The following is a 12,427-nucleotide window of genomic DNA, read 5'->3' as shown; positions in this document are numbered from 1 at the left end:
ATACCACTTAAAGAGGAAAACACATTAAAAAAAAAATTACATGGAAGGATCACAGAAAAACAACAACAACCCACAATAACCACATCCATCATGACAATAACATTAACTACACCACTGTTATGAAATGTCTCAGGTGGATGGACGTTATGTTTACACTGTGGCGGACACGATGGCTCGCTGGCGCGGTGACATCATTCCGCGCACCAAGAGGGTGTCGGCCACGCCCGAGGGGTAGGGGTGGCCTCGGGATATACACGGGGCTCGCAGCCCCGAGCAGGTCAGTGCTACAGTTTGAGCTTTACAATAAAGACTCTTTTGACCCTATGCGTTGTGGCTTACCTTCTTTGGCAAACAAGTTGCGTGCGTAGCACCACGCTACAATGGTGACCCCTTTTGGTTCAGCCGTCGCTGACCACAGAACGCACCATGGCCAGCAACGCGGTCGCGGTAAAGCTCCCTGAGTTTTGGGAAGCACAGGCCGAGGTATGGTTCGTGCAGACCGAAGCACAGTTCCAGCTTCGAGGAATAACGGCGGACGAGACGCGTTACCATCACGTGATCGCCGCCCTCGGGCCCGGCACAGCCGCCCGAGTCGTGTCCATCCTGCGGCACCCACCGGCGGAGCACAAGTACAGGGCGCTCAAACGTCTCCTCATCGCCACGTTCGGCCTCACGGAGTTCGAACGGGCGGACCGCCTCCTGGACCTTCCCGAACTCGGCGACACACGACCATCGGTACGGATGGACTACATGCTGTCGTTGCTGGGTGACAAAGCCCCGGATTTTCTATTCCGGGCGCTTTTTCTACGCCAGCTACCGGCACAGGTACGCCTCGCGTTGGCCGGTTCCAAAATAGGGGAACCCCGCGCTCTGGCCGTCGAGGCCGACAAGTTTTTCGCGGCTTGTGACACGCGGGCGAGCTTCGGTGCGGCCGTCGCGGATCCCGAGGCTGATGCGCATGCACACCTCGTGGATCCCGAGGCTGATGCGCATGCACACCTCGTGGCCGCCGCCACGCCCCGCCCACCACCACTGCAGCGGCGAAAGCCGCGGCCTCCGCCGCTCCCGCCGCAAGCCTGGTGCCATTTCCATGCCAGGTTCGGCCACAAGGCGAAGAAGTGTTGCCCGTCGTGCTCGTTTGGCAAGTCGGGAAACGACCGAGCCGACGCTCGATAGTGGCTCTGAGCGTCGGCAATTCCGGCAGCCTCTTATTCATTACGGACACCTTGTCCGGGCGACGCTTCCTCTGCGACACAGGAGCGCAGGTAAGCGTCATCCCAGCCCACGCGTCCGACAAGCGAACCGCGGGCCGGGGCCCCGCATTGCTTGCAGCCAACGGTACACCCATACGCACATTCGGGAAGCGCTGCCTCTCCCTGCGGTTCGGAAGGCAGCGCTTTCAATGGTCGTTCGTAACCGCCAGCGTGCCCATGGCATTGCTCGGTGCGGACTTCCTTTGTGCAAATGGGTTGTTGGTGGACGTGAAGCACAGAAGACTCGTCCAGGCCGAAACCTTTAGCTCGCTCGCTTGTTCGCTGAGCAGCTCGTTGAGCGGCTCACTGGCGGCTCACCGAGCGGCTCACCAAGCGGCTTGCTAAACGGTTCCGTCCCGGCGAGTTTGGTTTGTACGCTTCCGGCAGCGGATGACTTTACCCGCCTCCTCGCCAGTTTCCCGGCCCTCACGCGGCCCACCTTCTCGGCGGTGGCCGTCAAGCACGGGGTGGAGCATCACATCCCCACCGTCGGGCCACCGGTCTATGCCCGGGCACGCCGCCTCGAGCCGACGAAGCTCGCGGTGGCGAAAGCGGAGTTCGCTACGCTGGAGCGGCTGGGCATCGTGCGGCGCTCCAAGAGCGCTTGGGCATCGCCGCTGCACATCGTGCCGAAGCCCGGCGGGGGATGCCGGCCGTGCAGGGACGACCGCCGCCTCAACGATGCTACCACCCCCGACCGCTACCCGGTCCCTCACATCCAGGACTTTTCCGCCCGGTTGGTGAAAATGTCCTTCTTTTCCAAGGTGGACCTCATCCGCGGCTACCACCAGGTCCCCGTCAGGCCGGAGGACATACCGAAGACGGCCGTCATTACACCATTCGGCCTCTTCGAGTTTCTGCGGATGCCCTTCGGGTTGAAGAATGCGGCTCAGGCATTCCAGCGGCTGATGGACAGCGTCTTGCGCGACTTGGATTTCGTTTATGTCTACCTGGACGACATTCGCGTCGCAAGCGCGTCCCGTGAGGAGCACCTCCGCCATCTCCGCACGCTCTTCAAACGCCTGGGCCAGCATGGCCTGATCATCAACCCCGCCAAGTGCTGGTTCGGCGTCGCCGAAATCGACTTTTTGGGGCACCGCGTCACCAGGCACGGGGCCATCACCTTACCGGCCAAGGTGGAGGTGGTCATGGGGTTTCCGCGCCCCCGCACCATCAAGGGGCTCCAGGAGTTCCTGGGCATGATGAACTTTTATCACCGGTTCCTGCCCCGCATCACCCAGCTCCTGCGCCCCCTGCACGAGGCCCTCCGGGGGAAGCCGGGCAAAGGTGACGTTGCTTGGACCGAGCCGATGGACGCAGCGTTCGCGGGCGCGAAGCTCGCCTTGGCTAACGCCACCATGCTCGCGCACCCGGCGCCCGATGCACCGATCGCCCTCACCACCGACGCGTCGGACTACGCGGTGGGCGAGGTGCACGAGCAATGGGTGAAGGGAGCTTGGCAGCCGCTGGCGTTTTTCAGCCGGCAGCTCCGCCCGCACGAACGGCGGTACAGTACCTTCGACCGCGAGCTCCTCGGGCTCCACCTGGCGGTCCGGCATTTCCGCCATCTGCTCGAGGGCCGTTCGTTCACGGCCTTCGTCGACCACAAACCCCAAGGTCTTCGCGATGGCCAAGGTCGCCGAGCCGTGGTCGGCCCGGCAGCAGCGTCACCTCTCGGCCGTGTCCGAGTACACGACGGACATCCGGCATGTCGCGGGGAAGGACAACCCGGTGGCGGATTGCCTTTCCCGGTCCGTCGCCCACGCGGTCCACCTCGGGATCGACTATGCCCGGATGGCGGCGGACCAGACCACCGACCCCGACGTCCAGGCCTTGCGGACCGCCGTCACGGGCCTCCGTGTCACTGAGGTGCCGTTCGACGGCATGGGCACGGCCCTCTTGTGCGACGTCTCCCTCGGCCGGCCTCGCCCCATCATGCCCGCGGGCTGGCAGCGCCGGGTTTTTGACGCCATCCACGGCCTGTCCCACCCGGGCACGAAGGCCTCCCAGAGGCTGGTCGCCGACAAGTTCGTCTGGCATGGCCTCCGGAAGACCGTCCGCGATTGGACCAGGACGTGCCTCGCGTGCCAGCGCGCGAAGGTGCACCGCCACACCCAGGCCCCGTTGGCCACGTTTACTGTGCCCGAACGTCGGTTCGACCACGTTCACGTGGACTTGGTGGGACCTCTGCCCCCCTCGCGGGGTTTCACCCACGTCCTCACCATGGTGGACCGCACCACCCGGTGGCCGGAGGCCGTGCCTTTGGCGGCGACGACGGCGGCGGACGTCGCGCAGGCGTTCATCGCCACCTGGGTTGCCCGGTTCGGCGCCCCCTCGGACATCTCGTCTGACCGCGGCCCCCAGTTCACCTCGGAGCTCTGGGGGGCGGTCGCGCGGGGGCTCGGCGTCCAGCTGCACCGCACCACGGCCTACAACCCCCAGGCCAACGGCCTGTGCGAGCGCTTCCATCGCTCCTTAAAGGCCGCGCTCCGGGCCACCCTCCGCGACGGTGGCTGGGTCGACAGGCTCCCCTGGGTCCTGCTGGCCCTCAGGATGGCGCCCAAGGACGACCTGAGTGCATCCGCGGCGGAGTTGGTCTTCGGACAACCGCTGCGGGTGCCGGGCGAGGTCCTCCCCGACTCCACGGCACCATGGTCGCGCAGCAGCGCAGCAGCGCTCCGCACTGCAGGAGACCGCCCAGAGGTTCGCCCCGGTGCCGACGGCGCACCACGGGTGCCCGCCAACGTACGTCGCCCCGGAGCTTCGCACGGCGGAGTACGTGTTCGTCCGCCACGACGCCCACCAGACACCGCTGCGGCCCCGTACGCCGGGCCCTTCCGCGTGCTGGAGACCGGGGCGAAACACTTCACCCTGGACATCGGCGGTACTCCTGACCGCGTTTCCGTGGACCGCCTCAAGCCGGCCCACCTCGACGTGGACCACCCCCCGCCAGTGGCTCGGCCCCCGCGTCGGGGCCGTCCCCCGGCGGGCGGACCCCCGGCACCACCCAGCCCCGCCGGCACGCCATCACCCTGTCCTGCACCCATCCCAGATGCCGCCAGCGGCATCCCAGACGGCATCCCGGCATCCCAGCCGCCGCCAGCCGCCAGAGGACGCTTCGGCCGGGTCATCCGTTTGCCCCGCAAACTGACCCTTCAGGTGCGCGGTAATTCTGGGGGGGCGCGTGTGGCGGACACGATGGCTCGCTGGCGCGGTGACATCATTCCGCGCACCAAGAGGGTGTCGGCCACGCCCGAGGGGTAGGCGTGGCCTCGGGATATACACGGGGCTCGCAGCCCCGAGCAAGTCAGTGCTACAGTTTGAGCTTTACAATAAAGACTCTTTTGACCCTACGCGTTGTGGCTTACCTTCTTTGGCAAACAAGTTGCGTGCATAGCACCACGCTACAACACCCTTGTTTGTTTTGTTTGTGAACAAAATATGTCAAAATGTTGTTGACAGATTCGGACGAAATTTGGCGGAGATGTAGCGAATGTGACAAGGACGAAATGATTAGATTTTGGTGAAGATCCGGATTCGGATCCGGCTACTAGAATTTTAAAAGTGATTCTTCACCATTGGGAGATAGGGCCAAAAACGATACATAGCAGGATATCTCAAAAAGTTATAGACGGATTTGGACAAAACTTCGTGGACGACGAAGGGTGTGACGAGGAAGAATCGATTAGATTTTGGTGAAGATTCAAATCTGGATCAGAGAATTTTAAAAACTTTTAAGCGATTCTTCACTATAGAGTGACAGAGCCACCAACATCGATATATAGCATGTTGTTCTTCTTCTCTTCTTCCCTTTATAAGAGGTGACGTCCAATGGAACCAAGCTCCTGCCTTCACCACGATACTCTTCCACTCCCTTCTGTACTCAGCAAACTCTGTCCAGTCTCCTCCCACCCTCACCTTACTGATATCCCTCTTCACACAATCCTCTCATCTCCACCACGCTATTCCTTTTTTCCTCTTCCCTTGTTACCTCAACCTTTCTCCCCCACCACCACCCCCTATCCACACGAAATGTCCAGCCCATCTCCATTTCTTTTGTACAGATTTATTGCCAAATCGAATTTTTTTCGAGTACGTATATTGGTTGGTCTTGAGCGTTATTCTGTCTATTTGTTTGTCTGTCAATCGCCTACGGGTCACAATTTTAAACCAATCTTCATGAAACTTCACCAGATGGTAGAGTTGGTCATAAGGAAGAAGCCTATTGATTTGAGGTCAAATTTCTAAAATTACCATTTTTCATCCGATTGACTTGAAAGTTGAACAGCTTTTTCATATTGTCACTAAATTGGGAAACCAACTACATTTGAGGTTAAAAGGCCCTGTGTGCTCCCCACCGTTATCTTCCCCACTTCTTATTCTCCTCCCCTCACGAAATTGAATTGATAAACTCACATTTGATCAATATGGTCAATTATAATTATTATTGGTCAATAATAATTATATGGTCAATATGGTCAATAATAATATGGTCAATAATATTATATGGTCAATAATCAATATGGTCAATCAATATGGTCAATATGGTCAATCAATATGGTCAATAATATTATATGGTCAATAATCAATATGGTCAATATGGTCAATCAATATGGTCAATAATATATGGTCAATAATAATATGGTCAATCAATATGGTCAATAATATTATATGGTCAATAATAATATGGTCAATAATCAATATGGTCAATATGGTCAATAATAATTATATGGTCAATAATAATATGGTCAATAATCAATATGGTCAATAATAAATGGTCAATCAATATGGTCAATAATAAATGGTCAATCAATATGGTCAATAATATTATATGGTCAATAATAATATGGTCAATAATCAATATGGTCAATATGGTCAATAATAATTATATGGTCAATAATAATATGGTCAATAATCAATATGGTCAATATGGTCAATCAATATGGTCAATAATATTATATGGTCAATAATAATTGGTTATTATTATTATTATTATTGGTTATTATTATTGTTATTATTAATTGTTATTGTTATTATTAATTATTGGTCAAAATTGGTCAATATGGTCATTTGATCAATATTGATCTTGCAATGCAAGCAAGATGGGCCAAATGACTTCTGCAATCTGCATTGAAGAGCCTTGCATTTCCTTGTACGACATATATTGAAATAGCATGAAGAAGTGACAGCGAAATAATGCAATGGATGGGATCAACAGGACGTTTATCGAGATATGCTTACGGCCAGGGAAAGCAAGAAGCATTTCGGGCATTAATCATTTGTCGTTGCAAAAGAGCTTCTCATTGCTTCCCACAGCTGTTAGTATACCTCAATCAAAGTCCTATTGATTTCATTAATCGTCCTACCTGTCCGCCAATGCAGATGGGCATTACCCTTCTCAAGGAAGACTAGTTCTTCATTCTGTTGAATATTACAGCTCTGCAGCATGTCGAAGTAGGAAGTTGGATTTGCTCTAGGGATTTGTTCTTGGGTATGGATGCATACATATTGTTACGTTTGTGGGGGTAGGGATACTTTAGACCAGGTAGATAGCATGCTCCGACTGTCGTGAAGAAGAAGAACCACCACCATGTAATAAGTAGAGGACCTGTTTAGCCCGAATGTCGGATGAAGTTGTATATTTGTCGCCGTCACGAGGGGGCGGGGCATGTTATTACCCTGTGCTCGCGAAGCTAAAAGCGTGGTTAAGCATTCAGTTACCGACGTGTGCCGTACGTGTCTGCATTTTAAAAATTCATTTTCTCAGCAACCGTTGGTCCGATTGACACGAAAGTTTACCAAAGAAGCGCCTCCGCCTGTCGAATTTTTTAAATCATAACTATTACGTCATAGGTCATGTGGTACGGATGCCATTTTGGAAAAACGTTACACCTCTATCTCCAAAACCACTCAATGGAAAATTTTAAACATGGCTCATTGTCAAGTACTCACCATGGGGAATAAGATATGTTGATGGTGATGTCATCGGGGCCTTAATTATGACATCATAATTCGACAAGTACAACGCTTGATCTGATCAGTATGAATAAAACAAAAATTCCTCTGCAACTATTAGGCCGATGGACATGAAATTTTCAGAATATGTGCGGCTCCTCCTGTATAACTTTTTAATGATAATTATAACGTCATAGGTCACGTGGTACAGACGCCATCTTGGAAAAAAGGAAAAAAGTTGCACCTCTATATCTCCGAAACCGCTCCATGGAAAAAATTGAAACATGGCTCATTGTCAAGTACTCCCCTTGGGGTATAAGATATGTTAATGATTATGTCATCGGCGCCTTTGTTATGACGTCATAATTCGACAAGTACAACACATCCGATCATTGTGAAATTTTTTTCTCAGCAACTGTTGGTCTGATGGGCACTAAATGTTCACCATAAAAGCACCTCCTCCTGTAGAATATTTTAATTATAATCATGATGTCATAGGTCATGTGCTACAGGTGCCATCTTGGAAAAACCGAAAAATGTTGCACCTCTATAATCTCCAAAACCACCATGGAAAAAATTGAAACATGGCTCATTGTAAAGAACTCCATGTGGGGAATAGGTGTTGTTAACAATGACGTAATTAGCCATAATTATGACGTCATAATTCGACAGGGACAACACTTAGTCTGATCAGTTTAAAATGTATTGAGCGTGATCGATGCAACAATTATATTAGAAAATAGAAATTTATGATGTCATCGCTCACGTGGTCTGGCAGCCATATTGGATCAAAGAAAAAAAAATGTTCAAAAAACAGAAGAGTTGGCTCGCAACAAGTTGACTGCGCAGGGTAAGTATTCTATGAATGCCATCTCGTTTAGCTCAGGGATTAGGTTAAGTAATTCCCTGTTCGTCGTTCCCCATGTGATTTATCCTTTATCTCTTTTGGCACTGCACCATAGACAGTAGCGCAGGAAATGCCCATTAACTACACAAAATAACAATAAACCCAACCGGAAGCCAGTTCTGAGCACTGCCGATGGACACCACCAGCTACATCACCACGAAGGTCGAGCAGGCCGAGAGCCACGCCGAGGACAGTGGTTGGGCGGGAGTTGACCAACGGGAAGGCCAGGGTAGGAAGGGACTCACTGATTGGTGAAGGAAGGCCGAGGAGGAAGCAGCGCACTGATTGGCGGGGTATGACCGATGATGTTGGAGGTGGACTGCGTGTGGATTGGTGGAGAGCTGAACATGCAGCGAGGGGCCTGCAGGCATTGGTAAAGAAGCACCGATAACGTCATGACCCGATGAATAAAAGAAGCCTCGGACTGACATTTTCTCCTCTTGCCTTTTGCCCTTCACGCCTTCATCTGGCCCTCGACGACCTCTTGCCCTTCCTCGCCTCTCGCATCTTCCTCTGTCCCTCGACGTTCCTGCCTCTCACTCACCCCTGGTCCTTGACACTCTTGTTGACACCATCCTTTGGTGTGCGAAAACGGAGGCCGACGTGGCTGGGGAAGCAAGCTGCACGCCTGCTGTCCAAGACGGACCGTGCAGCGAGGCCTGGCTTTGTGGCACGCCCCAAAAGACGTGCGGGTTTTCCCGCCAATGGCCGGAGACGATTCCTGAGGAGAAATACCCAGCCGATTGAGTTAAGTCCTCCAAATAAAATTCACACATAATTTATTTTCAAGTTATTTTTATATTCCCCTTTGTCCATGTTTTAAGTCTGGTGTGGTGGATCCCATAGGAATTTAGTTTTACCGTCGCGTTTTTCCTGTCACAGGTATTTATTGTAAGAAATAGTTTTGTTATTTTCCCTGTACATTTTAAACCTGTTTTTCGTTTGTTATTTTCTTTGCAGGCTTTGGGACTGCCGGTGGAATCGACAGGTAAGATGCGGGATCGACAGGTAAGACCCTTCATCCCTCCCCCTTCTCTTTCTTCCTCCCGCATATAATAAAATCTGCTGCTTGATCATCGCCTCGGAGTAAAGCTCGCTATTGGCTATTCGTGACTCTCCCGGTGTTAACTGAGAGCAGTCACATGACGATATGATTTGTTCCAGGGAGTATTTTTTGGATAACAAGGAGCTGACACTCTTGTTCTCCCACCTTTTGGGTGGTATGAGGAATAGATCTGTGTAATATGAAAGCTAAATGTTGAACGGTTTTTAAAATATCGCGTACACAAGCCAAGTCAGCGAGACGGTTGCCATGGCAACATAATTCAGCCAATCACCGCCGTGATCTAATCAGGTTGAGATAATGCCATGAGGAATATATATCTGCAATAATATGACCCTACTGCAAAGCCGCAATGAGCCGGCAAAGCCAAAGCCTCCATTTAACTTTTTCGCAATTTTTTATGCATACTTTCGCATCCGCAAGATGGCGGCCTCCATGGAGCGATTTGATGCGTCAAAGCTTCGAAATTCTCAAAGGATCCAGCAAAATCTGGCTTTTCAACATAATACGCGTTCATTCACAACACCGGCTTCACCAGCTACTATTGAACTTTTTCGAAATTGTTTATGCATACTTCCGCATCCGCAAGATGGCGGTCTCCATGGAGCGATTTGGTGCATCAAAGCTTTGAAATTCTCAAAGGATCCAGCAAAATCTGGCTTTTCAACATAATACATACGCGTTCATTCACAACACCGGCTTCGCCGGCTATGAACGCTAAATGTTTAACGGTTTTTGAAATATCGCGAACACAAAAGTATATGGACGGATGATTGGTCGGCCGGTCGGATGGAGCTCATGTTAATGTAGTCATCGGAGCGGGAGACAACTAGATGAGCTTTATATTCAAGTGAGGATGCCGGGTGTAATAAATATGGTAGATGTTTATTATATTTGAATTCAAAACATAATTTTTCCAAACAAACCCAATATTTCGTACTCTGGAATTGGACAGTTTTAACAGAATAAGCAATTACTTTCAACATCCATCTTCAGTGGAAAACATCGATGATCTTCAACAAAAATTCCCCAAGCATACAAATACGTTTATTACAGGAAAGACTTTAACAAATGGTTTGGTAACCTGATGTCCATGATATAGCGTTGGCATGGTCAGTATTCTTTGTCAAGGTACTTGGCAATTGTTGAAAGCTGGATATTAGTGGTTCCCTCGTAAATGGCTCCTGTTGAGCATTCACAAACAACATCAAACAATCAAAACACAGAACTACAAAAGCAGGTTCATACAATCTTCAATTAAATATGTCAAGTGCAAGAACAATTAAAGGCCATGTGAAATTATACACTGGATGTCACCAGCACAGTATCGAGTTACAGTTAGCACAAGAACGTAAAGAAATAAGCTAATTGTACGACATATATATACATATATAATTGAAATTCAGGTGTGCCATGGATTAATTTTTGAGTTCCACGGAGATTTAGGGATTTTTTTATGGCATATTATGATCAGTTTTGGATGCGGTTTGCGACACAGTCCTATGTAACAGAGTGGTAGAAGTTGTAAGTGGGGATTCCGATGGGATGTACCATCTCCCCGATTTTGGTTGTGCTGGTTATGGAGTTGTTGATACGTGCGGTGAGTGGACATGGGAAAGAAGTGGAGCTAGCTCCTGGTAAGAGTTTGCCAGCGATGTTTGCATTCATGGATGACCTGACAATTGTCCAACAGTCCGCTGATGCAGCAGTAGAGGGACTGGGACGACTGGAAAGGTTGATGCGGTGGGAACGAATGGGATTTAAATCAAGAAAGTCGAGGAGTGTGAAAGTGAGACGAGGAGTGGTGGATAACATGCACAGGTTTGAGCTGGGAGGGGAGGTGGTTCCATCATTGACCGAGGCCCTTGTGAGGAGTTTGGGAAGATGGTATACAGTGGAGTTGAATGATGTGGGAAGAGTGGAGGAGGTCAGAAACAAGCTTTTGAGAGGTTTGAAGAGGATTGATGGATGTGGTTTGCCAGGTAAGTTGAAGGTATGGTGTTTGAACTTTGGATTGATGCCACGAGGTTTGAAGTTTGGGTTGATGCCACGAGTGTTGTGGCCATTGATGATGTATGACATTGCGATTGGGCATGTAGAGAGGATGGAGGTTGTGGTGAGCGGGTTTGTGAGGAGGTGGTTGGGAGTGCCACGCTGTTTGACAAACATTGCCTTTTATGGTCAGGGTGGAAAACTCCAGTTTCCCTTGACATCATTAACCGAGGAGTTTAAGGTGGTGAGGGTGCGGGAGTTCATGATGTTGCGGGAGTCGAGTGATTCGGTGGTAAAGAATGCTCTCCCAGAGAAGAAGGGAAGTCGGAAGTGGAATGCAAGAGCAGAGGTGGATGAGATGGAGGAACGGTTACAACAGGAGGAGGTCATGGGGATGGTACAGCACAGGAAGCATGGCTTAGGGTGGATGAAGCATGAGCGATTGGGAAAGGCATGTGTGAAAGAGAGGAGGAAGATGGTTGAGAGGGAGGTGAGAAGAAAGGAAGAGGAGGGGAGATATGTGAAAGCAGTCGGAAAGGCACATCAAGGTGCTTGGACGCGGTGGGAAGGTGTGCAGGTGAGGACATTAAATAGGCAAGAGATTTGGAGGATGGAGCCAATATTGTTGAGTTTCCTGTTTGCGGCAACTTATGATGTGCTTCCGTCACCAGTAAACTTGAGATAGTGGGGGTTGTTGCAGGAGGAGAGATGTTATTTGTGTGGAGGTTTGGGAATGGTGCAGCAGGTACTGAGTGCATGCTCAGTAGCATTGGTAGCAGGAAGATACAAGTGACGGCATCATCAAGTGCTGGCGGTGATAGTGCAGATGGTGCAAGAGGCCGAACATATCGTCGAACCTGTCGCATGTCACAATCGCCATGAAACCTTAACGTTTTTCATTCAGTGTGAAACACAAACAAACCGATTCGGATTGTTAAAATGACCATCAAATATCGAAAGCATAGTCATCTATCTATCTATAATTCCAGTAATCTCTGTCTGTACGTTTGTACGTTTGTACGTTTGTACGTTTGTACGTTTGTCTGTGACCGCTGTTTCTCGACAACTACCGGTCCGATATACTTTAAACTTGCCAGGTATATTGTTGGGGACCCGAGGATGTGCCTTTTCAAGGTTTGTAATTAATCGGACAAGTACTTACCGAGCTATGGCGATTTAGCCGTTCGCCGTTCGCTTTGGCGTTGCGTCTGGACCAAACCATTGCATGTAAATAGAGGGGGGGGTTCTGTGGTCGTT

At 50.8% G+C, this 12,427-nt stretch overlaps 1 protein-coding gene across 2 annotated transcripts in view; it reads right to left on the bottom strand.

Annotated features, from left to right (window-relative positions):
- Positions 1-10,044: 10,044 nt before the first annotated feature.
- ACADSB (acyl-CoA dehydrogenase short/branched chain) overlaps positions 10,045-12,427 on the bottom strand; it is a 96,832-nt gene continuing 94,449 nt past the window's right edge. For both annotated transcript variants that reach the window (XM_068111213.2, XM_068111212.2), the window contains exon 11: positions 10,045-10,362. In XM_068111213.2, the coding sequence (XP_067967314.2) occupies positions 10,292-10,362 (71 nt within the window). In that variant the 3' untranslated portion in view covers positions 10,045-10,291. The remainder of the gene's footprint in view (positions 10,363-12,427) is intronic.

This window comes from Myxine glutinosa, chromosome 3 (assembly GCF_964187855.1).
Source record: "Myxine glutinosa chromosome 3, kmMyxGlut1.1, whole genome shotgun sequence".
Taxonomy (NCBI): Eukaryota; Metazoa; Chordata; class Myxini; order Myxiniformes; family Myxinidae; genus Myxine; species Myxine glutinosa.
This window is presented reverse-complemented; position numbering and strand designations above follow the sequence as displayed.